Source organism: Uranotaenia lowii, chromosome 3 (genome assembly GCF_029784155.1).
Source record: "Uranotaenia lowii strain MFRU-FL chromosome 3, ASM2978415v1, whole genome shotgun sequence".
NCBI classification, from domain to species: Eukaryota; Metazoa; Arthropoda; class Insecta; order Diptera; family Culicidae; genus Uranotaenia; species Uranotaenia lowii.
The window spans coordinates 9,566,545-9,594,372 of record NC_073693.1 but is presented as its reverse complement, the minus strand read 5'-3'; the positions used below and the strand labels follow the sequence as shown (position 1 = coordinate 9,594,372).

The 27,828-nt window shown below is 35.4% G+C and overlaps 1 protein-coding gene across 6 annotated transcripts in view; it reads right to left on the bottom strand.

The window, feature by feature from the left end:
- LOC129754424 (rap guanine nucleotide exchange factor 4) overlaps positions 1 to 27,828 on the bottom strand; it is a 489,369-nt gene that overhangs the window by 110,626 nt on the left and 350,915 nt on the right. For all 6 annotated transcript variants that reach the window (XM_055750490.1, XM_055750486.1, XM_055750487.1 and 3 more), the window contains 3 exons: positions 20,083 to 20,169; positions 14,389 to 14,530; positions 13,605 to 13,788 (listed from right to left, as the gene is read on the bottom strand). In XM_055750490.1, the coding sequence (XP_055606465.1) occupies positions 13,605 to 13,788; positions 14,389 to 14,530; positions 20,083 to 20,169 (413 nt within the window). The remainder of the gene's footprint in view (positions 1 to 13,604; positions 13,789 to 14,388; positions 14,531 to 20,082; positions 20,170 to 27,828) is intronic.

Below are 27,828 nucleotides of genomic sequence, written 5' to 3'. Positions count from 1 at the left end.
TGCCTTCTTCAACATTTATTTGAATTTTGAAGCTCTCATTTCATACATTGGACATGGCTTTGTGGCAGTGTGCCCCTCTCAATCGGAAGATCGGGGTTCTAATCTCCTGGCTGTGGCCTAAACTTTTCAAGAATTGTTCAAGAAGGAAACAATGCACAATAGTTTGAGTACACTGAGGAAGGTAGTTCAATATTTACATACAAGTGAATGAGTACAAGACGTACCTATTGTCGTGATTTTACGAATCTCAATTCAAAGATTCACCTAAACACGTCTGTTGCTCGCAAGAATAGATCAATGACTGACTTTGTTTTGTTTGTTTGTCAAGTGCTGCCAAAATAGCAAATGTTCTCATCGAAATTTATTTTGTTTTATTCATCTACAGTGTTGCCGAATACAACTATTATTTTATTTTATTCCTAATTAAATTTGATTTATTTTCTGTATATTCTTCATCTCATCCCTACATTCCTTCTCACCTCTATTCTTAATTAAAACTTTTCACACATCAACATTTGTTTTTTTTTTCTTTAGTGCAAAATTTTATTTACCAAATATCCTCAATTTTTATTCCATATTCCACATCTTTATTCTCCATCCTACAAATTTTATTTAATTTCTGCTTATCCTTCATCACATTTCTACATTCCTTCTCAACTCTATTCTCAATAGAATCTTTAATTTACCGACTTTTGTTTTTTTTTTAAATAAAATATTTTATATCCCAAATATCCCTCATCTCAATTCTACATTCCATTCTCTCCAAAAGCTTTTCAAATCTTTTTTTTTGGCATATTCTTCATTTCAACCGAAAATATTCTTCACAAAAGCCTTCCCAATTTGTGCTTTCTCTGTCGCTCTGCTTTTATTTACCAGAGCCGGAACAATCCGCAAAAAAAAAAAACATTCTTAGCAACAGCTTTCTCAAACTGTGCTTTCCTTGTTACTCTGTCTCTGTTTACAAGAGCCGGAATAATTAGATAGTATTCTAAGAAACAGCCTGCCCAACCAGAAGGCTTATTCAAAACAAACAATCAGCAGCAGCCTTAAATATCTGCGCTTTTAACGGCAATTCCGTCTTATTTCCATCGGAAAGCAGCCTTAAATATCTGCGCTTTTCAGGGGCAATTCCGTCTTATTTCCACCGGAAGGCCAAATCAAAACAATCAGCACCAGCAGCCTTAAATATCTGCGCTTTTCAGGGGCAATTCCGTCTTATTTCCACCGGAAGGCCAAATCAAAATAATCAGCAGCACCAGCCTTAAATATCTGCGCTTCTAACGGCAATTCCGTCTTATTTCCACCGGGCGGCCAAATCAAAACAATCAGCAGCAGCAGCCTTAATTATCTGCGCTTTTCAGGGGCAATTCCTTCTTTTTTCCACCGGAAGGCCAAATCAAAACAATCAGCAGCAGCAGCCTTAAATATCTGCTCTTTTAACGGCAATTCCGTCTTATTTCCACCGGAAGGCCAGATCAAAACAATCATCAACAGCAGCCTTAAATTTCTGCGCTTTTCAGTGGAAATTCCGTCTTATTTCCACCGGAAGACCAAATCAAAACAATCAGCAGCAGCAGCCTTAAATATCTGCGCTTTTCAGGGGCAATTCCGTCTTATATCCACCGGAAGGCCAGATCAAAACAATCAGCAGCAGCAGCCTTAAATATCTGCGCTTTTCAGGGGCAATTCCGTCTTATTTCTACCGGAAAGCCAAATCAAAACAATCAGCAGCAGCAGCCTTAAATATCTGCGCTTTTCAGGGGCAATTTCGTCTTATTTCCACCGGAAGGCCAAATCAAAACAATCAGCAGCAGCAGCCTTAAATATCTGCGCTTTTCAGGGGCAATTCCGTCTTATTTCCACCGGAAGGCCAAATCAAAATAATCAGCAGCACCAGCCTTAAATATCTGCGCTTCTAACGGCAATTCCGTCTTATTTCCACCGGGCGGCCAAATCAAAACAATCAGCAGCAGCAGCCTTAAATATCTGCGCTTTTCAGGGGCAATTCCTTCTTATTTCCACCGGAAGGCCAAATCAAAACAATCAGCAGCAGCAGCCTTAAATATCTGCTCTTTTAACGGCAATTCCTTCTTATTTCCACCGGAAGGCCAGATCAAAACAATCATCAACAGCAGCCTTAAATTTCTGCGCTTTTCAGTGGAAATTCCGTCTTATTTCCACCGGAAGACCAAATCAAAACAATCAGCAGCAGCAGCCTTAAATATCTGCGCATTTCAGGGGCAATTCCGTCTTATATCCACCGGAAGGCCAGATCAAAACAATCAGCAGCAGCAGCCTTAAATATCTGCGCTTTTCAGGGACAATTCCGTCTTATTTCTACCGGAAAGCCAAATCAAAACAATCAGCAGCAGCAGCCTTAAATATCTGCGCTTTTCAGGGGCAATTCCGTCTTATTTCCACCGGAAGGCCAAATCTTAACAATCAGCAGCAGCAGCCTTAAATATCTGCGCTTTTCAGGGGCAATTTCGTCTTATTTCCACCGGAAGGCCAGATCAAAACAATCAGCAGCAGCAGCCTTAAATATCTGCGCTTTTCAGTGACAATTCCGTCTTATTTCCACCGGAAGGCCAAATCAAAACAATCAGCAGCAGCAGCCTTAAATATCTGCTCTTTTAACGGCAATTCCGTCTTATTTCCAACGGAAGGCCAGATCAAAACAATCAGCAGCAGCAGCCTTAAATATCTGCGCTTTTCAGGGGCAATTCCGTCTTATTTCCACCGGAAGGCCAAATCAAAACAATCAGCAGCAGCAGCCTTAAATATCTGTGCTTTTCAAGGGCAATTCCGTCTTATTTCCACCGGAAGGCCAAATCAAAACAATCAGCAGCAGCAGCCTTAAATATCTGCGGTTTTCAGGGGCAATTCCGTCTTATTTCCACCGGAAGGCCAAATCAAAACAATCAGCAGCAGCAGCAGCCTTAAATATCTGCGCTATTTGTGCTTATTCTACCAACCACGCCATTGTCGTGATTTTACGAATCTCAATTCAAAGATTCACCTAAACACGTCTGTCGCTCGCAAGAATAGATCAATGACTGACTTTGTTTTGTTTGTTTGTCAAGTGCTGCCAAAATAGCAAATGTTCTCATCGAAATTTATTTTGTTTTATTCATCTACAGTGTTGCCGAATACAACTATTATTTTATTTTATTCCTAATTAAATTTGATTTATTTTCTGTATATTCTTCATCTCATCCCTACACCCATATTCAAATTTTTTAAACGCAGTTTTGTACTTTAATAGATGTTTATTAGACCGCTGCAAGCTTTGTATGAAAATTTCAAATTCTTAAATATTTACACCTGCCATATTTTTTTTTGTTGTTTTTGCTGCCAGAAATAGCAATAAAAATTTTGGAAGCGATCAATCCAGTCCTGAATTAGCGCAACGAGTTTTAATTTTGTATGGAAATTTGTATGAGAAATCAAAATTTTTCATCCAAAAAAAGCCAGAGCTGTACTGAAAGTTTAAAAAAATATAACTTTGAATGAAAATTATTTCTTGATTCTTACAGTACAGTTCATGTGAACAATCCACAAACCTAAGTGTTACCCCAGGAAAGATACTCGATGTTATACAAAATTTTTGTTTTCAAAATTAATTTTTTAAATTAAAGCGTTTTTGACTGCTTATTTGAAAGCCGTGTAACCGTAGAATGAGAACAAAAAATCTCAAAAAACTGCTTTGCATAGCCAGGAAATTTATTGATTTGTATAACATTTGCAAAAACATTCCATGTAATTATTAAAAGCTCTAGCAAGCAAAGTCTGCTATTTTTGAATACTTTTCAATGGATTCAGATTTTTTATTTTGAAATTATTATAACTTTTTTCATGAAATTCTTAGCTGCTTATCATGTTAGCAAAAAATGAAGCTTAAGAATAGTCAAAACCAAAAATTAAAGACCGACTTCATTTACAGCTTATTCAAATTTTCTGGATGATTAAATATGCAAAAATTTCTTCTTCCATACAAATTTCCATACAAAATTGAAACGCGTTGCGCTAACTCAGGAATCAACTAATTCATCTCAAATTTTACATTGACGTTTGGTGACCCAAAAGGCATCGAAAAATCATATGGGAGCCAAAAGTCATTTTTTGCAGCGGTCTAATGTACATCTGCCGTTTTTTTGTGTCGTTATTTCACGAGAAAGGTATGTACATTCATTTTTCTCTTAACATACAATTTGAAGAAATTGCCAAACTTTGTGATCATCATCAAGATATCTTTAAAAATGGTAATTTTTCGAAAAAAAGCCCATCTCCAGCTTTCTCGCCTTTTTAAGATTCTCGTAGCTCTAGCTTTCTCTTTTTAATCGAGAATGAAGAATAACTGTTTGTGAATTTGAACAATGTGTTTTATTTGAGTTGAAGTGTATTGTGTTCGAGTTTGAAATTGCCCATTCAATAAATTTAACACGTTTTAATGGAATTTTGGATTCGATTATTCTGCTACCGAGCAAGCTTCGATATAAAAAAATCGCAGTTATTTGTGAAACTATTTTGACAATAATTGCATAAAAATGTAGCTGTGAGTAAGTTTCATGATATTTCCAAATATGGGAAAAAAGTTTGAAAGTGAGTAGTAACTACAATCGAAAAACTAGTGAAAGTCATATTCTTTAGCACTCATGGCTATGCAGTTTTTTAAAAATTGTCAAAAAAATTTCCTCATCGTTAAAGTTTCTCGTTCAACAGAACATTTTCATAATCTTAAAACTTAACTTCTTTGAATTTTCAAAGGAAAAATGGGGTTTTAGAGGATTTCCTTTTCCTAAAAGTTATCGTGAAAAAAGGGAACGGAGATCAAGTAATCCAACTCTCCTCTACAATTTCGCCTGAACTACTCATGGGAACTATCATGGGAAAACTATCCTCAACCAAATATTTAAAAAATCTAATAATTTTGCAATCTAATGCAACCTAAATGGTTCAAAATTGTCATTATTTGACCAAGTGACATGCATTTTAATTTGAGAGATTCGGTCGAGCCGGTCGAACATTTTGACGCCTCATTAACGTTGATTTCTGCCACCCTTTGAAATGATAGCCCATTTTTGAAACCTGGCTAAAAAAAAACAAGAAAAAAACAAAAGAAAACAAAAAAAAAATAGCTTTAAAAATGGGCTATAATACCAAGCAAGCCTCTCGAATAAAATAAATTAAATTGAAATAATTATCTTGGCTCTAATCGAAAAAAAGTCTTTATCTAAAATATTTGTCATAGTCTGGCTTAAATTTGGCATGGGATCTTGAACTATTCCTAGGATCAATTTTAGCCAGCAGCGTATAACTTTTTCAAAAGTCGGGTCATTTAGGGCACTCTAACGCACATATAATTTAAACATACATACTTAGTAGAGATGTACCGAGTATTTGGTGTGCTGAATACTACCGAAAAACAGTTAAGCCGAATATTTGACGAATATTCGAATGACATATTTTGGGATTTATACATTAATAGACTAGTCTACACATTTTCAAAGGTGATGAGAAGTATTAGAGAAACATGAGATATCAAAGAAAGAAAGAACATATCCCGTATACATATATCATAAATTTCTCGATAAAGATACAATTACTTTCACCGTGGTGTAATTGGGATTTGAAGGATTGACTATTTCAGTCAAAAAACCTGTCAGAAAGACGTCACGTCACGTTGGGAAATATCATTGAAATATTTTTATGCATTCGTTATTGTTTTTCAAGGTGTTTGTAAGTTAAACTTTTTAAAGTGGGTTTATGCTAAAGTCTAGCAGTTTCTAGCAGTTTTTTTTAAATATTTTTATTTAAATTTACAGAGCGTTCAATAAGCTCGAATACATTTTTAACAAACTGGATGTTGTGGTAAAACCGTAGCACACACATAAAATATTTTTAGATTTCTAGTCTATGGTTTCTAGTGATGTTTTTATTCATTTAAATTGTGGAAAACAATCTTTTCTATCCTTTTTTTAAGTGAAAAATTCACTAAAACGACTTTAATTCTTGAAAACAAAAGAGTTTCATGGTAAACCAGCCTGCACAGTCTGATTAAACTGTAGTTTTTTAATTTTCTGGATGACTATAAGTATAAGTATTCACAAATTCTAACTAAAAACAATCATATCGAAATTGTATTAGAAGGCGCTTAAGGCCACGTGTTTTACCCTCAAATTTTGAATGATGATTACTTTGGAAAAAAAGCCAAATATCCAAACTTTATTTCATTCTTTGTATTTGCTGACTCCCAAATTACGATATGAATGCATAATTATAACTTTTTTTTTTTTTAATTTTATTTCGTCTTTGGTTTAAATTACCGTACAGACTTATAACTTAAAAACTACTAAATTCTGCTTAAACCTAATTTAAAACGACGTTTGCACATATTAAAATTAAACAAATGATACACTAAATTAAAAAGTTCACAACACTTGTCAATAGGATGGTTTTGACCATAAGCAGTACGGTGGTGAGGTATTGAAAGAAACTGACGTTGTCGAAGTGTTCTCGTTGGTACATAAATATTAACAAGTTGTAGAATGTAAGCACAGTCAGGGGCCGTTCACTAATTACGTAAGCACGATTTTGGAAATTTTCAACCCTCCCTCCCCCCCTGGTAAGACAAAGTAAGATTTTTCGAAACCCCCCCTCCCCCCCTAGTAAGATCTTACGTTTTGAATTCTATAAGAAACTAGCTGTCCCCATACGAACTCCGTTTCGCTTTCAACTTGGAATATGTTATGAACAGTTAGTATGAAAGTCAATAGCCAAATATTTTCCAGATGCATTTCCGAATTAATTGTTAAGTTATAATTGCAAAAATATTGAACGAACACCTCTTCTGTCGTCTGCTACTTCATTTGAAATCAGGAATTGATTGTCCGTGCCAAAAAAAACCCCGTGTAAAAATTTCGAGTCGATCGTCGCATAACAACGCAATTATTGCCAAAAAGTTAAACTCCTTCTGGTGGCCTCTTATACAATCTTTGATATCTTAAGTCAATTGTCCGTCTCTGAAAACTACCGTGTGCAAATTTTCATCCCAAATCCGATGTATAATAACGACGATATTTCAAAATTATTGTAAGGTTAATATGGACGACCCCATTGCCGGCCCCTTACGCTGAATTCAATACCTGAAATCGATTGATCGTCCCTCAAAACTCTTGTGTACCAATTTTCATCTAAATAGACCGTGAATAGTTAATATGGACGACCCCTTAGGCCGACCCCTGACTTTAATTTGGATAAGTGAATTCAATTTTTTGTCCCAAATAACCCCTATGTGCCAATTTTCAACCCGATCCGTTGTATAAAAACGGCAAAATGACTAAGATATTGAAAACTTAATATTGACAAACATCATTTCTCAGGAAGCTTGAATAGATTTGGCCTAATAGTTTTATCTTCAAAAGTTTTAACTGCTTTTTTATCTTTTCCATCCCTTATCTAATGAAAATATCTGTTGAAGATTATCCCACTTTTCAATATGGATGATTTTGTTGAGCATGTTGAAAACTCACTTTGCATGTTTTCAATTGCATAAACTCTGGATCTAATAAATATAAAAATAATTGACCCTTAAAATCCCCCAGCGGCGGTAAAGAGCATTTAGAAAGCCACTACTATTCTAGTCAATATATTCCTAACAGGCTAGTTGTATTTTTCAATCAAAATTGTATCCAATTATCTCGTACCGGTAGCATGTGCTTTGAACAGTAGAAGGTACAAAAAACACCCGCCAAAATTTTCACTTTCAAATTTTTAATGCTCAGCAAGCTTCGATTTGCTATCCAGTGCATGTGAGTCATGTGAGCTTTGGATGGTCGTTTCTAATAGCCTGCCCATGGTGATGGTGAAAATAATCCCGCCAACGAAACGAACGGAAACGAAAGTCGGTTTACAAAATGGGTGCCATGACTTTTGGTTCGGGGGAATAAAACCGTTGTTGCATGGACGACCGCCTTCAAAAGGGGTCATCCGAAAATCTAAAAACATTTTTCATCATTCCTAGTCCTAATGAGCACCCATGCCAAATTTCAGCTCTCTAGCTCTTAAGGCAGCTGAGCCTATTGAAGACAAACATACAAACGAACAAACAAACGGAAATTACTTTTTATATATATAGATAGATTGACACGTTTTTTCAAAAACCAGCTTGAAAATATTTAAAATATGTCATCCATGCTTCAAAGCAGAGCACTTTTTAAATAAAACTTAATAATTGCATTTGAATAGCATAATTTATACAAAACAAAAGATGAAATGTCTTAAACGATTATACAAAACATTAAATTTTAATGACATAGCATGTTCGGGGTTTCAATAATCTTCAATAAGTTTCCACAATCGAATAAACAATATAAAATCTAAATTCCAATTAAAAAACAAGTGAGAGATCAGGTTAGCACAACGTACCATAAAAATGTTTTGTTTTTTTTAAATAAAAAATTATAAAAATCTAAAAAAAATATTATTCTATCCAACTAGAATTGGTGCGAAAATGTTTAACGACAATTACTGTTGTTGATTAACCTAAAAGCTGAGATTCACTTCAGAGATAAGCGATAATGTTTTACGATTTTTTTTGGTAAATATTTGTAAACATTAGATTTGGTAGTGGCTTGATTAGTATCACTGAAAAAACTGTCTAGAAATTAAATATCTAAAAGCCCCCATATCGATTTTTAAAAACTTCTACTTGATGAAGTCATTTTCGAAATAAAATGTTTTCAAATCGTGGTTTCAGGCCGCACCATTTCACTCTTTTTTTCTAGAAATTTCTCAATTAAAAAGATTGTTATTATGAAAAGCGAATAGCGACGATCTTTTAAAATAATGTGATTCAGTGTTTCTGGTGACATGTTGTTTGAATTGGTTCTCTATTAATTTTATAGAACCAGCAACTTTTTTTTTATTAATTAAAACAGATTTTTAACATAACATCAAAAATCACCAACAAATAGGCAGTGAGAAATAAAAATAAAACCTGAGTAATATGGTTTCGTATGGCTGTGACGAATTATCAATGTAACATTTCTTACGTAAGATTTTTGGAAACCCCCCTAGTAAGAGATCGTAAGCAAATGTGAAACCCCCCCACCCCCCCTATGTGCTTACGTAATTAGTGAACGGCCCCTCAATACGGTTGGTCAATGTGTCGAATATAAAACCTTGCTGCAGCTCGATGCGACGCTTTTCGAGTGAGGTTAGGCATATCAGTGCACACCTTTCCTCATACGGCGGTAGTTGGATTGGGTCGTTCCAGGGAAGACGCCGTAGAGCGTATCTTAAGAAACAGCGTTGAACTCGTTCAAGACGGTGGCATTGTGTCCTCTGAGCTGGAGCCCACACCTGGACGGCGTACTCCATGATCAGGTATCAGGTATCAGAAAAGGGGTAGGCTTGATAGCGGCACGTTATCCAAACAAACGGGAAAATTGTGCCTAGCCTTTTTTTTTACAGATTTCATCATATACCTGAGAAACCTGAAAACCATAAAAGGATTAGAAAATAAATAAATATTTAGGGCATAAAGCCGATCCACGTAGGGATTTTGATGCATTGAAGCTTATAACCACATTGGGTGAAAAATGACAGATTGTTATTTTAGTTTAAATTCTTAGAATTAGATACGCTTATAACAGGATAGGCGAGAGTACATAAAAGCTTTCTAGCAAACGAAAAACAGGCATATATGAGCTAAAAAGATTCACACATTATTGATTCACAACTACAAAATTCAGGAGATTTGAGTTTACAATGATTAGAAAATGTTCTAACCAGGATGCTACAATGAGGGCAAATAAACGATTCTATAATGGCAAAGTTGGCATTTAGCCTATCCACACAGGGATTTTTAAGCAATGAAGCTTTTTTTCCAATCATTATATTGGAAATAAGAACTTTTTTTTAACTTTCTTGGTTAAATTCTGACATACATTGAAAAAATGAAGTCGGGCAAAACAGGGAATGTACACACTAAGTGGAAGGTAAATATAGGTACAATAGTACCTCTGAATCATAGCTTAACCATACAGGAGATTCAGAGCACAAAGTCTTGATTTTATATATATTTATTTAAATGACCAGTCAGCGCTCTGGTTAGACGACTACAATGAGCTTCTGTGACGCCAAATTTGAAACAAGCGATATTAACACTGCACGAAGCTGTAGCAGTGGATTCCAGCACCAGGATTGACGTATGATACGAAATATCAGAGTACGATATTAAAGGAGCTTTGACTCTTCTTAACACTATAACCATTCTAAAGCTAAGGGAACATGTGTCAATACAAGAGAAGTGACATATATTAGGTGAAACAGATATGACTGTCGACATGCGATACAAGTTTTGATCAAAATTTTGATTTAAGAAAGAATATTGAAGCCTTTTGGCAACCTAAAAAAAAAAATATATTTTTTTTTTTTGAAATTTTTTTTTTCCACGGAAACGATATTTGTACGGCTTCAATGATTGAATAACCATGTCGCAATTTTAACAATTAAATATCTTTATATGAACGGACATTTACCTCCACAAAATTCTGTTACCGATCCAAAGATAGAAGATAATGAATACTTGTCCATTATAAGGAGGTTAATATTAACAGATAGCCAAAAGCAATGGGACCGTAAGCGAAGCGTTTGCGATTCACATTTGAACACTTGTGAAGAGATTTTATTGAACGGAGTTACTAGGAGAGCAAAGAGATTAGTTAAATGAAAAATCATATTCCAAATTGGTAAAACGAGAAAATATGGAAGAATACAGCTTGTGCAAATGCATGTACTACATATGCACTATTGGCATACCCTTCTCGAGAGAAAATACGTACAAAGGTTAAAAAATACAAGCAAGAATTTAAAACTGATTCAGATTCAAAACATTTTCTTCCAATGTTTTGAACTTGAAAAACTTCTGAACTCTGCATGCAATAATTGACCTTGACCTATTTTCTCCCCCGCCCAGATACAGCCTCATTGATTTCCAATAAACAGGAATATGAGATAAACGTATCTGGGAAGTACTGGATAAGTCGCCTCGTACGACATGGACCAGTATCCCAGTGGCAGTATTCTTTAGGCCGCTGCCACACAGCACCGATTTTTGGAAACCCCCCTAGTAAGAGATCGTAAGCAAATGTGAAACCCCCCCACCCCCCCTATGTGCTTACGTAATTAGTGAACGGCCCCTCAATACGGTTGGTCAATGTGTCGAATATAAAACCTTGCTGCAGCTCGATGCGACGCTTTTCGAGTGAGGTTAGGCATATCAGTGCACACCTTTCCTCATACGGCGGTAGTTGGATTGGGTCGTTCCAGGGAAGACGCCGTAGAGCGTATCTTAAGAAACAGCGTTGAACTCGTTCAAGACGGTGGCATTGTGTCCTCTGAGCTGGAGCCCACACCTGGACGGCGTACTCCATGATGCTACGTACCGATGCACAGTATATGGCTTTCAATGCGTAAACGTCATCTTAATCCTTGGTGTTGCGACGCAGGAATCCTAGAGCAGCGAATCCTTTTGCAGAAGTAAGCGCGACATGTTCAGCAAATGTGAGCCTGTTGTCGATCTTCACTCCGAGGTCGAAAATAGACTTCACGCTCTCCAGCCTTACTCCGGTTAGTTGGTAGTCAAAAAGGATCGTTCTTCTTGCACGACAAAAGTTTATAACCTTGCACTTCTTCGCGTTTGCTAGCATTCCGTTTAAGCGGCACCACTCATCTAGTCTAGCGATGTCAGCTTGAAGGGCCAAACAGTCAACAGTGTTATGAATCTTCCGGAAAATCTTCAGATCATCGGCGTAGAAGAGTGTATCGGACTGAAGTGTTGAGCACAGGTCATTCACGAAGATTATAAATAGCAGAGGTCCGAGGTGGCTCCCCTGGGGAACTCCAGACGGTGTGGCAAACATTCGTGAGCGCGTGTTTCGTATTCTGGTGAAAGCCTGGCGGTCGGTTAGATATGACGCAATCCTCTCGAGTGCCCAAGCCGGGAATCCTAGCCGATTCAACTTTGCAACCAGTATTTTGTGCGGCACACGGTCGAAAGCTTTGGCAAAGTCAATATAGACTGAATCCACCTGGCAACCTTTCTCCATGCTTTTATTCAGTGAACTTACGTAGCACATCAAATTTGTAACTGTTGACCTTTTCTTGACGAAACCATGTTGATATTCCGAGATCAAAGGTTTAACAGCGGCATATATTCGCTCGTGCATAAGAATTTCAAAGATCTTTGACATTGAATTTAAAATCGACACAAATGCACGATGCACAAATATTCGATTAGAAAAAATCATCTGCCGCCATATTTGTCGCGATTTCAGCCAAAAAAAATAAATTTCGTTGCCTCCTTGAAGGCGTTTTTTCTATAAGGATATCAAAAAGTGTATTTTTAAAAAGCAAAATTTTCGATAAGGTTAGCAATACATAACAAATGACCTTTTGCCAAAGTTCGCTTAGTTTACAAAAAATGCGATGAACATGTTACTAAACATTTGGCGTTACAATAATAATATTACATATAATCATTATTCTATTTCCTACCACCCTTTCAAAATGGTGTTTTCTGTCCACTTGTTTTGGCGTTTTAAACCACGGTGTGTTTTCTAGCTGGTTAAATTTTTTATACAAAAATATTATAAAAATCGACTTTTTATCATTATTTTTCTTTTAAGTAAGACAGGGATCTGATTCTTAATCGTCTTGAACGATAAATTTGGTTCTTAAATGCTTGTTAAAGCTGTGAATAACGTGTATGCTTAACTGATGCGTTCTGTACAGTTTTCTTCTACTGGTATAGCACAATTAAAATGTTTTTAAACCAAAACGAATGGTCCCCAGTTCAGCAAATATGTCATGTTTGGCTTTTTTTTATATGATCAATGATGTTGTCAAGTATAAACGAGTTCAGAATACCTAAACTAGTCGAATACAAAACCTTATTTCTTATTTTTGGTATAAAATGTCTCAAAAGTTAATGCGTGCCAGCGAAATTTTCATCACAGAGCTCATCAAAATGGTGGAGCCTAGAATTATTCCACATAAATAGAAGAAAAATATCAGTATTTGCTTGTGTAACTTTGAATCAGACCCATGCAGTTCTATTCAACCCGTATAGAACACATCTCTACAATTTAAATTTTTTTCAATGCTACATCATAATCATAATAAGTGGCTCCAGAGAGTAAGTTTTTACTTTGACTTTTATTTGTTCAAAAATTGCTGTTTCGAAGCTTAAATCATATAAATAATCATTACAATCATGACAGCAAATAAAATTGACTCCCATGGTTAAGCAAACCGTTCTAAAAAACATACAAGCCCCTCTGACAAAATCCTTCATCGCTTGTTAGTTCAAAATGGAAGAATTATACAAGGATTTAGTAACAAAGAACGACGGCTTTCGTTTCGCTTGCCATGCCTGTGGGTCACGTTGAAATTCCCATTAAACTTGTAAATCACAACCAATGCCAACGGAACGGAACGGAGAATCAGTGCCTGACCGACCACGGCCGACAAGGACAACGCCAGCACCAGAAGAAAATTTTTCTACACTGCCGTCGTGGAATGATAGGAAACAAACTTACGGTTTCCGGAGAATCATCCTGAGGGTTGCGTCCGGACCTCGGTGCAGCAACGATGGCAACGCCTCTCGGATGTGATCATTCGCGTGGCTGACGTCGTCCGAGGAAATAGATCCTGCCGTGCCGTCTTCGTCCACCTTGAACCGATACAGGAAGCACTTGTCCTTGAAGGGCTGCTCCTTGGCCACTGTAGTAAAGAAAAATAAAAAGAAAACCTCGCTACAGTTATGAAAATTTCAACAACTCCTGTATTGAGCTGTAGATTTTCTCTTCCTACTTGCTACTGAATAACGAAAGACATAAAGGAAAAAAAAACTACAGGACTGCCTGTGGGAAAATAGACACTACAATTTATAATTTAATACCGGAGATTTTCCCCGTCGTCTAATAGATGCATTCTTTGTCCATCCATCTAGGTTTTCGCGCTAGCAGTTTGCATTATTCAAAACCACCTAAGAACGCACTTCTCTTGTCCTTTTCTTTTGCCCTGCATACTGAAGCGTCGTCCATAACAAAGTTGCTACTCCATAATTAATGTGGGCAAGGGCACATCCCGAGCTGAAGGAAGTTCCAACCTTAAAAAGAATTAATTAAAAGTAGCTTTTCTGCACTTTTTTTCAAATTTGGTATCTTCATCAGTTCGGGATTGCAATCAGTTCAATCTATCATCTGGCTGGCGACGAGCAGGATGATGAGAAATGAACAAGCAAACCTGCAGCTGATAAATAGGTAGATATCTAGAACAGGACAAAAAACCACAACCGCGAGAAATAAAACTAAGTATTACCGTGACTGAGGACGCCCTCCTCGACCAGGGCTTGCCACATGCCGGCGGCCTGAGGGCGGGTGTGCACAATCGGGGACAAGTTCATCAGCCAGTCTACCAGTTCGGTGCCGGGGCCACACTTGCGGATGAATTTTCCGCCCACCTGTAAGAAGGAAAAAAGGAGAGTAAAAGAAGGAATTTATTGTTGAACAATTGGCACTGTTTTACGATTATTTTTTTTGAATTTTGAGAGCTTCAACTTGTTTCATACTGTTGATTGTCTTGATTCCTTACATTATTAATTTTTTATTTTCTTGATCATCTGCTTTATTTTCCTTATTTTGTTGATTTTCCTAATTTTCCTGTTTTTTTTTTAAATTTTGTTGATTCTCTTAATTTTTTTTTTCTATTTTCTTGGTTTTGTTGATTTTCTCGATTTTTTATTGTCGTTATTGTCTTAAATTTATAAATTTTTTTTAAATGTTTGTTTTTCTTAATTTCTCGATTATTTTAATTTTATTGACTATGTTGATAGATTCTTGATTTTCTTGATTTTAGAGGTTCTGATTTCATTGAACCTTAGTATTATGCTTCTGTTTTTATCAGTATAAAAAATTAATATAAATAATAAATTCACACAGACGATAGAATATTTCCCTTCACGGGAGTCAGTATTAAAAAACTGTAAAACCAGACCGAAAATCCTTACTTACAGCACCAAAGAGATTGAGATGAGTTATTTTTCTATCGCTTACCTGCAATTTTAAATCACCTTAATTTTGGGCTCGAAGTGCTCCGGAAGATTATCAAATATTTACATTCAAGACGCAAACGGTGGCTACCTTCCCCCTCAATATTTTCCTCCTCCAAAACCCAGAAAAGAAACTCGTTAATGCGATTACTTTCGAAACATTGACCCAGAATTGAATCAACCACCATTGAGCCGACGCAGACGCCGCCGACATCGTGAGAAACACCCGGGATAATCGTTTCAATTTACAGTTCCCACAATTTAATGACCCCCGGAATATGCATCCTAGCGGATCCCTTCCGGAGCTCGGAAAGCGAACGGACTTTTTTTTCCTGTTTCGGAGCATTTAAATTAGGCCAGGTGAAAATTATGGAGAACCATTCTGCAGTGGGTGGAATACGACCGACCCTTGGGAACACTTTGAGAAGTTTTCCCTCGGGGAATTTGCCGTGGGAAATGATATTCTGATTAAAATTTTATCACAAATTATCTTTTATTTTTCAAGAGATTTCACAGGTTTTCCGGACGAATTCACGTTTGAATCTTCTAATTGAAAAAAAAAAACCTGTGATTCATAAAATCAACTGCAGTCACATCATGAAACATCTAAAGTTCCAACAAACCATAAATACAAAAAGATAAAAAAGGATCAAGGAAAATATTGAGGAAAAAAACAATCATTAAAAACATCAAGAAGCATCAGAACATTAAGATAATAGAGAAATTTTACAAAAAAAGCGACTAACTAATAACAACAGAATAACAGAAACTCAATTGAGAAATCAATCCATAGCAAATCAAGAACATCAAGAAAAAAATAAACATCAAGCAAATTAAGAAAATTAAGAAAATCAAGAAAGTTAATAGAAAATCAAGGATATCAAGAATATCAAGAATATCAAGAAAATCAAGAAAATCCATAAAATTAAAAAAATCAAGAAAATACAAAAAAACAACAAAAAATCAAAAGAATCAAGAAAATTAAAATCAACTCAAGGAAATCAAGAAAATCAAAAAATCAAGATAATCTAGAAAATAAAAATAAAATCAAGAAAATCAAGAAAAAAAAATCAAGGAAATTAAGAAAATTAAGAAAATTAAGAAAATCAAGAAAATCAATAAAATAAATAAATTCAAGAAAATCAAGAAAATCAAGAAAATCAAGAAAATTATGAAAATCAAGAAAATAAAAAAAAACAAAAAAAATCAAGAAAATCAAGAAAATTAAGAATATCAAAAAAATCAAGAAATCAAAGAAATCAAGAAAATCAATAAAATCAAGAAAATCAAGAAAATCAAGAAAATCAAGAAAATCAAGAAAATCAAGAAAATCAAGAAAATCAAGAAAATCAAGAAAATAAAAAAAAAGAACACTAAGAAAATCAAAAATATCAAGAAAATCAAGAAAATTATGAAAATCTAGAAAATAATAAAAAATCTTAAAAATTAAAGAGTTCAAGAAAATCAAGAAAATCAAGAAAATCAAAACAATTAAGAAAAAAAATAAAGAAAAGATCATAAAGTTAAGTTGATTTCCGAAAATTTAGAAAATTGAAAACATTGAGGAAATTAAGAAAATCAAAATAAATAAAGTTAATCCAAAAAATAAAAAAAAATCAAGAAAATCAAGAAAATCAAGAAAATCAAGAAAATCAAGAAAATCAAGAAAATCAAGAAAATCAAGAAAATCAAGAAAATCTAGAAAATCTAGAAAATCAAGAAAATCAAGAAAACCAAGAAAATCAAGAAAATCAAGAAAATCAAGAAAATCAAGAAAATCAAGAAAATCAAGAAAATCAAGAAAATCAAGAAAATCAAGAAAATCAAGAAAATCAAGAAAATTAAGAAAATCAAGAAAATCATGAAAATCAAAAAATCCAAAAAATCAAGAAAATCAAGAAAGTCAAGAAAATCAAGAAAATCAAAAAAATCATGAAAATCAAGAAAATCAAGAAAATGAAGCAAATCAAGAAAATCACGAAAATCAAGAAAATCAAAAAATCGAGAAAATCAAGAAAATCAAGAAAATCAAGATAATAAAGAAAATGAAGAAGTTCTGGGAGATAAAAAATAAAGAAATTCAAGAAAATCAAGAAAACATAAAAAAATTATGAACATTAAGAATTTAATAAAAAAAACAAAACATAAGATGTACATAGTCAATCCAAAAAATAAAGAAAATCAAGAAAATAAAAAAAATTAAAAAAACTCAAGAAATCAAGAAAATCAAGAAAATCAAGCATCTTCTTCAAACTCAATTTTAAAAACCAAGCAAATCAAGAAATTCAAAAAAACTCGAAAAAATCAAGAAAATAAATAAAATCAAGAAAGCCAAGAAAGTCAAGAATCAAGAAGAAAATCAAGATAATCCAGAAAATCAAGAAATTCAAGAATATCAAGAAAATCAAGAAAATCAAGAAAATCAAGAAAATCAAGAAACTCAAGAAAATCAAGAAAATCAAGAAAATCCGGAAAATCAAGAATATCAAGAAATTCAAGAAAATAAAGAAAATCAAGAAAATCAAGAAAATCAAGAAAACCAAGAAAATCAAGAAAATCAATAAAATCAAGAAAATCAAGAGAATCAAGAAAAACATGGAAATAAATAAAATCAAGGAATTCAATAAAATCAAGAAAATAAAGAAAATCAAGAAAATCAAGAAAATCAAGATAATCAAAAAAGTCAAAAATATCAAGATAATTTAGGAGATCAATAAAATCAAGAAAATCAAGAAAATCAAGAAAATCAAGAAAATCAAGAAAATCAAGAAAATCAAGAAAATCAAGAAAATCAAGAAAATCAAGAAAATCAAGAAAATCAAGTAAATCAAAAAAATCAAGAAAATCAAGAAAATCAAGGAAATCAAGAAAATCAAGAAAATCAAGAAAATCAAGAAAATTAAGAAAATCAAGAAAATCAAGAAAATCAAGAAAATCAAGAAAATCATGAAAATTAAAAAATCCAAAAAAATCAAGAAAATCAAGAAAGTCAAGAAAATCAAGAAAATCAAAAAAATCATGAAAATCAAGAAAATTAAGCAAATCAAGAAAATCACGAAAATCAAGAAAATCAAAAAATCAAGAAAATCAAGAAAATCAAGAAAATCAAGATAATAAAGAAAATGTAGAAGTTCTGGGAGATAAAAAATTAAGAAATTCAAGAAAATCAAGAAAACATAAAAAAATTATGAACATTAGGAATATAATAAAAAAACAAAACATAAAATGTACAAAGTCAATACAATAAAAAAAGGAAAATCAAGAAAATAAAAAAAATTAAAAAAACTCAAGAAATTAAGAAAATCAAGAAAATTATGCATCTTCTTCAAATTCAATTTTAAAAACCAAGCAAATCAAGAAATTCAAAAAAAATCGAGAAATCAAGAAAATCAAGAAAATCAAGAAAATAAAGAAAATCAAGCATCAAGAAGAAAATCAAGATAATCCAGAAAATCAAGAAATTCAAGAAAATCAAGAAAATCAAGAAAAACAAGAAAATCAAGAAAATCAAGAAAATCAAGAAAATCAAGAAAATCATGAAAATCAAGAAAATCAATAAAATTAAGAAAATCAAGAAAATCCAGAAAATCAAGAATATCAAGAAAATCAAGAAAATCAAGATAATCAAGAAAATCAAGAAAATCAAGAAAATCAAAAAAAATCAAGAAAATCAAGAAAATCAGGGAAATAAAGAAAATCAAAAACAATAAAAAAAATCAAGAAAATCAAGAAAAAAAATCGAGCAAACCAAGAAAATCGGGAAAATCAAGAAAATCTAGAAAAATCAGGAGAATCAAGAAAATTAAGAAAATAAAAGAAAACAAGATAGTTAGTAATCAAAGAAATTCAAGAAAATGAAGAAAATCAAGAAAATCATGAATATTATGAAAATCATGAATATCAAGCAAATCAAGATAATCAAGCAAATCAATAAAATCAAGAAAATCAAGAAAACCAAGCAAATCAATAAAATCAAGAAAATTGGGAATGTCGAAAATATTGCGAAAACCAAGAAAATCAAGAAATTCAATTAAATCAAGAAAATCAAGAAAACCAAGCAAATTAATAAAATCAAGAAAATTGGGAATGTCGAAAATATTACGAAAACCAAGAAAATCAAGAAAATAAATTAAATCAAGAAAATCAAGAGAATCAAGAAAAATATGGAAATCAATAAAATCAAGGAATTCAATAAAATCAAGAAAATCAAGAAAGAAAATCAAGAAAATCAAGATAATTTAGAAAATCAAAAATATTAAGATAATTTAGGAGATTAAGAAAATCAAGAAAATCTAAAAAATCAAGAAAATCAAGAAAATCAAGAAAATCAAGAAAATCAAGAAAATCAAGAAAATCAAAAAAATCAAGAAAATCAAGAAAATCAAGAAAATCAAGAAAATCAAGAAAATCAAGAAAATCAAGAAAATCAAGAAAATTAGGGAAATCAAGAAAATCAAGAAAATCAAAAAAATTAAAAAAAAATCAAGAATTAAAAAAAATCAGAAAAGTCAAAAAATCAAGAAAATCAAGAAAATCAAGAACATCAAGAAAATCAAGCATCTTCAACTAATTCAATTAGAAAATAGAAATAAACAAGATTATTAAAATCAAACATGGCCTAATATTTTCCGCGATTTTACATTTTAAATGTTGATTCAATATGAAAGTTATTTAAAAATAATGAAAATGACTTAAAGTACTCGAATATGACAAAAATTAGAAGAATTTCTTTAAAATTGAACTTTTTCTTGTCATTTGTTTTAAAGAGTACATTAGAAACCAATTTTCTGCTAAAAAATCCCCTGTTAACATTCTTATTTCAATGAGCTGATATTTAATAAACGACTTTTGAAGTATATTTTGCGTTTAGCAACAAAAAAAAGGAATACTTGAAAAAGGTCACTGAATCGTATCATACAGAGGTAGTGAAGTTTCAATTGAAGGTAAATTCGCATAACACTTACCTTTCGGTCCTTCAGGCAGCTGGTATTGTCCGACACGAGAAGTGTCCGAAGGGCCCATCCCATTCGCGCCATTGCCGGACTCGGAGCCTTTTTCGAGTGAATGAATGGGCACACACAGGGGTCACAGAGAGATGTTGTGGTTCCGCGGTTACGCCAGGTGCCATTCGTGGAATGATACCCCGGAAACAAAGGCACGGCATCGAGAAAGATAGCAGACAGAAAAAAAACAAATAATACCATTAGCATATTTGAACTCCACTTATGCGGAACCTCGCTCGTACGGTGGGATTCCAGATTCTTGGGGGTGTTTTTCTTCAATCTACTACTAGAGGTATAGGTACTTCTGCTAGGACGAAACCATTCGTGAATTAGGGCATCCGGAAGCTGGATTATTTTTCCATTAGGAAGTAAAAATGGTGGGGGAAAGCTGAATCGAAATTTTAACGAATTATGAATAACAACGTTGAGACGAATCAAAACGCAAATTATACTTTTGATAGACTATTTTAATGTTCTGGCTAACTTCCAAACGATTATGAGTACCACACAACGACCGGTTTGGAAGTTTATCCTTTAAACTGATGTTGCGGTAGTAAAGCAATTTGCATACTTTTCACTCCGTTGAGCGAAAGGGATCGAGTTTTTTTTACTCATTTTCTGAAAGATCCTATCAAGGATCTTCTGTAGTTAAATGAAATGTTATAGGAACACTGCTGCTCAATATTATCATAGAGTCAGTCCAAAAACTTGCCATTCATATTTGAGTTTTCGACCATTTGAAAAACATATCCAGTTGATAGCACACAGTGGCAGTCTCCTTTGCATATCAGTGGCGTATAATCTAAAAATACTGTGTTTATGGTTGAGGTAATGGAGTCAAATGAACATTCCCAAACCCAACTGGCCCCATGGCCATGGTGGCTACTTTTTTCAGACTTGTCTCTTCCCTATTTAGGTCCCCAGTTAGGGATTAGTGAGCAGGGACTTCAGTGGGACACAACGTGTTTTTTTTGTGTGGGAAATCCATGTTTTTTTTGGGAAGGCTTCCAGTGATACTATTGCTTGTTCCAAGGATTATTATTATTCATGTGTGGGTGGCTCGCTACATGCATACATAGTCAGGCTACACTATATGTGATTATATCGTTTGACCTTTTGCCAGCGGAACTTTCGTTCAATGCATAAATTGGCTTTGATGTTAACTTTGACGAAAGCCCTTGTTTTTCGAGGGCAATGTGGCATGTTTTAACGAACGCTGTGAGCGGGGATCTATTTTGTCTCCTCAGGAAAAGATTTACTTGATTTTTATATAAATTTTCATTATGAATCTACCTTCAATTAATTAATGTTCTTGTCCCTTTTAATTTTTTTTTCAGCCCTTTTAAAAAATTCAAGATACAAGAAAACTACGAACAGTAAATAGTAACTTATAAAGTTAAAGCAGGATTAGACAGCGAAAGCATATCAATAACTTCAAAAATTTATCATAAAATAGTATAAAACATAAAAAAAATGTATGATTTAACATCTACAAAGTGCAGATGAAGAGTTGCTTTGGAAAATCTGCATTTCTATAAGTGAATGAGTTTCAGATATCAGATACAAAATCATAATCCCTCAAGAAAATAGAAAAAAAAAAACAGTTACAAGGTTCAGTTTCAGTTCGGACAGCTCAGAATCTAATTTGACACTATCCTGTTTTAAATTTTCAAAAGATTTAGATACAAATTGAAAATTCACTGTTTTTATGAAATTCAAATATAAGATTTTTGGGGACGGAGGCTTTGGTGGCTGTTTTTTTCTATAATACTCTTGCTTTAACAATGCATGAATAAAAAAAGTTGTTTTGGTAATTTTAGTACTGTTTGAGTATCAAATTTAAGTTCAATGCATAGCTGATTTTTTTTATAAAGCTGTATTCACTTTCACCGATGGTTAAAACTTCGGAATGTACTCCAGAGTCTAGTAGATTTAGTCCATTTGATTTGAGCGTAAAATAAATTTTTAAAAGTCTACAATTTCTTTAAAAAAACTTCTTTTCTCAGATTAAATGAACTGAATCTACCAAAATCTCGGACAAATTGAAATATTTTAAACATCAAATTAAATAAATATAAATTTCAAAAATCAAAGGAAAAGATTTAAAACAAGCAGTTTAAATCTTATTATTGCAAATTTGATCCAAACTTAAGATTTAAGTTTGAAATTTGGCACTTTTAAAAACTGCAATACTAATAATCTTAAACTAAGGTTGTCAGATTTTTTTCAAATCCGGGCATTTGGTTTCAAAACTGACAACCAAAATCCAGACAATTTTGTCAACACCCACAAATTATTCAACAAAAATCAAGAAAAAATATTGAAAAAATAATCTTTCGTCAAAACTTATCGACAGATTTTAAATCGTATTTTAGGCTTTCAAAAAACTTTTCATGATTATGTTTATAAAACTAGCTGAAAAAACTTCGTTTGGAGGAATAAATAAAAAAATAACCACACAATTTGTTTTTTTTTGTATGATCTGTCAAATAAAGTGAATAAATCCGGGCTTTTTTCAATGAAATCCGGGCAACCGAACTGGGTCGCATTGTTCCCAAATTTTGTATTAAATATCCGGGCAAACTCGGATAAAACCAGTGGTTGTATTTGGTTGAGAATGAATTGATCAACCTTCTCTCGCTCAACGCTTTACGCGGAAGCAAAGGTTGATTTGAGGCAGCGAAAACAACAAAACCGATGATGCATACGCTCTCAACATGGCCCGTCTTCACGAAGCAATATACATTCGAGGCATTCTCTCATCTCCTGTTACATTCTTGAGGGAACCGAATTCAAAAGGCACAGCAAACCCGAGTCTCCTCGTTTGTGCCTGGATCGAATACCCTAGGTTTTTCTGCTGTTGCTATTATTGCACAGCAACCGCACGCAGGCAGCTAGTGTTTTCGTTTCTTTTTCCTCCTCCCTCCTTGCTTCATACGTTGCGGGCCTATGCAATGCAATAAGTTCGGTTGTTGTCGTTGTTGCCTCAACCTTTGCGGCGAGGTTGATGATGTCCTCCTCAACGACAGCTATCGGCTTGAGTCCATCAAATTCAATAACGTAAATGAGTATGTGTGCCTCGTCTTCTTCATGCATCATGTAGCAACCGAAAGTTGAGAGAGTTCGTTCGGGGCAGCAAACGAATAGTGTCTCTCAGAGCAGATCCTCCTCATGGGGGGAGGTTTGAATGAATGTATATGTATCGTCTCCTGTATTACTATGCGAGGCCTCAAAGCGTGTATTTTGAGAGCCTCTGATGAGAAAATTGGCGAGGATTTCAATCACTGGATAAAACCCTGCAATCTGGCAACCTTATCTTAAACAAAAATTTTTGAAAATACAGAATTCCCTACAGATTTTTAAAGTGATGATTGCATGTTTTATCACTTAATATTTTTCGTTTAAAGTCAATTCCATAATCAAAATCTTTTGGATCTTAGAGGATTTTTAATTCTACAAATTTGCAAAATACCCAAGCAACCAGAATTCCCTTAAAAAGGTTCCATAGAAGCTTAATCAGCTCTCGTTTGTGTCTGAAGAGAATGCTAATCAGCCCAAAATTTAAGTTCTTAAAGCTACTTTCAAGTTCGTTTAGGTGGCTGTAGAGAACGCTATTCAGCTTCTAAGAGAATGTCAAGAAACTTCTACGCGCCGATAAAAAATCCAATTGACAGATTGCTCTGACAACCACATGTCAGATTGCTAGGTTGCCGGTCTATCATGGTCTATCTCATTGATTTGTTTTGATTACAAAAGCTGCTTACACGCCTAGAGAATTGAACCGCTGCTGTCTAGGTTGCAATGAAACTCACCAGCCTCTCGACCAATCCAGCAATAGCTAATTGCCACTGTAATGATTAGTATTTAAACTTAATGTCATTTGAGATGATTGAGTGGGTTGGTCAATAGAAGGTACCTTATTTCGTTCAAAGGACTTTCAGTACACAATATGAATCATAACAAAAATTCGCATCATCAAAAATTTATTCGAATATCTTATTCAACATTTATAAGAAAAATTCGAAAAAATCTTGAATTCCATTTGTAAATATCAGTACAGATATAAACAAAACAAATACCATGACAAGAAATTGACAGACATTTTTGACATGTCGCTTAAAATTCCCATATAGGTTCTTTAAAACACCTTCAAGTATCTTAATGGTGCGCTTTAGAATGTTACGCGAACGTTATCGACCTTCTTGAAAAACATTTTTGACATGTCGCTTAGATTTCCCATATAGGGTGATTTGCCAATCGTTGTCCCCTAACCCATTGTTGCACAGCATGACTTAAATTGTCAATATTTCAGCTGTTTTTCAACTTTTCCTCAAAAATAATACTGAATCATGTAATTCGGAATGTTTTCTGATGAAATGAGGCTTTTGTGATATTTTCTGCTGGTAAGTGTGTATCTTACGACAGTTTTAATTTTTCTTGTTTTTTCCGCGCGGTTTTTGTGCTAATTGTTAACAAAAACCTTAACATTCCTTCTACGGCAAATAAGGTTTTACGTCAAAACAAAACATTTTTCGTATCAGTTTTCTATACGAAACATTTGTTGGACAATTTTAACACCATGATTTCGAAAAAAAATTATGATCCATACTTAACCACAAAATATGTTGGATCGTGCAACAATTGGTCCGCTCAATATCCTCCTACCCCATTGTTGTACATAACTCCGCTGCAAAATTTGTTTAGAAAATCAAATTTATAAATTCGTATACCTCCAATAACTTTGTTTGGTTGATTTTACAGCTGAAAATAGCAATAAAAATTTTGGAAGCGATTGATTAAGTCCTGAATTATAACAAAGGGTTTTGAATTAGTAAAGAGGCTTGTTCGGATAAATCCAAATTTTTATTTAAAAACCATCAGAGATGTACTGAAACTCAAAAAATATAATTTTGTATTTTAAAAATAGTTCTTACCTACCTAACCTACCTAAGGGTCCAGCGCCGATTGACCGGCGCATAGGGCTGAGATAAAAGATCTCCACTGCTGGCGATCCGGAGCCAGCGTCTTCACTTGCTGCCAGCCAAGGTTCTCGTCAACTGTGCGGATTTCAGCGGCTAGACTTCGCCGCCACGAGCTTTTGGGCCTGCCTCTTCTTCGATGCCCATCTGGATTCCAGTCAAGCGCCTCTCTGCAAATCTCGTTTTCATCTCTTCGCAGCGTGTGCCCAATCCATCTCCACTTACGTTCCCGAATCTCGATTTCTAGCGCCTTTTGATGACACCGGCGATGAAGTTCAACGTTCGAGATCCAGTTGCCAGGCCACCAAGCGCGGATGATGTTCCGCAGGCAGCGATTTACAAAAACTTGCAGTTTTCGCGTCGTCACCGCATATGTGCACCAAGTTTCACACCCGTACAGCAATACGGATTTGACGTTTGAGTTGAAGATTCGGATCTTAGTTCGTAGAGAGATCTGGCGTGACCGCCAGATGTTTCGGAGACTTGCAAACGCAAATCGGGCTTTTCTGATCCGGGTTTCGATGTCCTTCTTGGTACCACCATCAGGCGTAATCTGGCTACCAAGATACTGGAAGCACTCCACTGTCTCAACCTGTTGTCCAGCTACCACGAAATTGGAACGATTTCCTGTATTGATTTCCATCGACTTGGTCTTTCCGACATTGATTTTGAGACCTGCTGCCTTGGAGCTTTCGGTGAGGTCATCGAGTTTGCTCTGCATGTCTTGTTGTGTTTGGGCGAGCAAAACAATATCGTCTGCCAGGTCAAGGTCGTTCAGTTGCTCCATGGTTGAAGGATTCCACGGCAATCCTCGGATTGGTCTACAGTCAATCGATCCAGTCAAGATCTCATCCATTACGATGAGAAAAAGTAGCGGTGATAAAATACATCCTTGTCTCACTCCAGCAGTTACCGGGATTGGTTCGGACAAGACACCGTCGTGCAAGACCTTGCACGAAAATGCCTCGTACTGTGCTTCGATGAGATGGACTAGTTTCTCTGGGACCCCTCGTCGTCTAAGAGCAGCCCAGATGTTTTCGTGGTTCAGTCGGTCAAATGCTTTTTCGAAATCAACGAACACCAGCAGAAGAGAGTCCTGGAATTCGTTGATTTGTTCCAGTATTATTCGTAGCGTTGTGATGTGGTCCACACATGATCGTCCGGATCGGAATCCAGCTTGTTGCCGTCGGAGTGTAGCGTTGATTTTCTCCTGGATCCTGTTCAGGATCACTTTGCAGAGTACTTTGAGGGTTGTACAGATCAAAGTTATGCCACGCCAGTTACCGCACTCTGTTAGGTCTCCTTTCTTTGGGACCTTTACGAGGATACCCTGCATCCAGTCGGCCGGGAATGTTGCAGTATCCCAAATGTCAGCGAAAAGACGGTGCAACATTTGTGCTGACAAGGCAGGGTCGGCTTTGAGCATTTCAGCAGGAATGCAATCGATTCCAGGGGCTTTGTTGGATTTCATGTTCTTGATTGCCGCTTCTATTTCAGCCAGCGAGGGCGCTTCCGAGTTGACGCCATTAATGCGACTTACTGTGGGCGCCTCGAGCTGCGGGTTCTGTTGGCCATTGCTATTTGTAACTCGGAAAAGTTGATCAAAATGCTCAGTCCAACGCTTGAGCTGATCTGTTCGATCTGTCAGCAGCTGACCTGCTCGGTTTTTCAGCGGCATTCTTGCATTAGTCCTTGCACCACTAAGGCGGCGAGAAATATCATATAATAATCGGATATCTCCAATGGCGACAGCTCTTTCTCCCTCTTCGGCTAGGGAGTTTGTCCAGGCTCTCTTGTCTCGTCTACAAGCTCGTTTAACTGCCTTTTCCAGCTCCGCATATCGTAAGCGGGCGGCTGCTTTGGCTGACCCGGTACATGCCTGCTCAATTCCGACTTTCGCCTTTCTCCGATCATCGATCATCCTCCAGGTTTCATCCGACATCCATTCACTTCGTCTTCCACAAACTTTACCGAGAGTACCATGGCTCGTCGTGATAAAGGCATTCTTGATTCCACACCACTGTTCTTCGACTGTTCCGTCTGTCGGCAGCTCCGAGGCTCGGGATTCTAGCTGTTCAACGTATGCCCTTTTCACCTCTGGATTCTCCAACCGGCGGACGTCGTATCGACACCCGACCTTCTCCTCGCGCCGTTGGACACGCGCAACTCTCAGTCGTATCTCGCCAAGGACGAGGTGATGGTCAGATGCAATGTCTGCGCTTCGCTTGTTGCGGACATCAAGAAGGCTCCTTCTCCATTTTCGGCTGATGCAGATGTGGTCAATTTGATTTTCTGTTCGGCCATCTCGGGATACCCAAGTGACCTTATGTGCTGGTCGATGGGGGAAGAGCGATCCACCGATCACCATGTTGTTGTTGCCACAAAATTCTACAAACAGCTCTCCGTTTTCGCTCATCTGTCCTAGGCCATGGCGCCCCATGATGCGCTCAAGGTCCTGATTATCGGAGCCAATCTTTGCGTTGAAGTCGCCCAAGTGGATTTGAATGTCACCCTTCGGAATTCTCACAACCACGCTGTTCAATTGACTGTAAAACTGCTCTTTCTCCTGCAAATCGGCAACGTCAGTTGGCGCATAACACTGGACCATTGTAAGGTTTCTAACCCGTGTTCTGAATCTGGCTACGATTATTCTTTCGTTTATCGGTTCCCATCTTATGAGGGCCGCATGGGCCTGCGGGCTTTCAGGAAACCAACTCCTCGTTCCCGA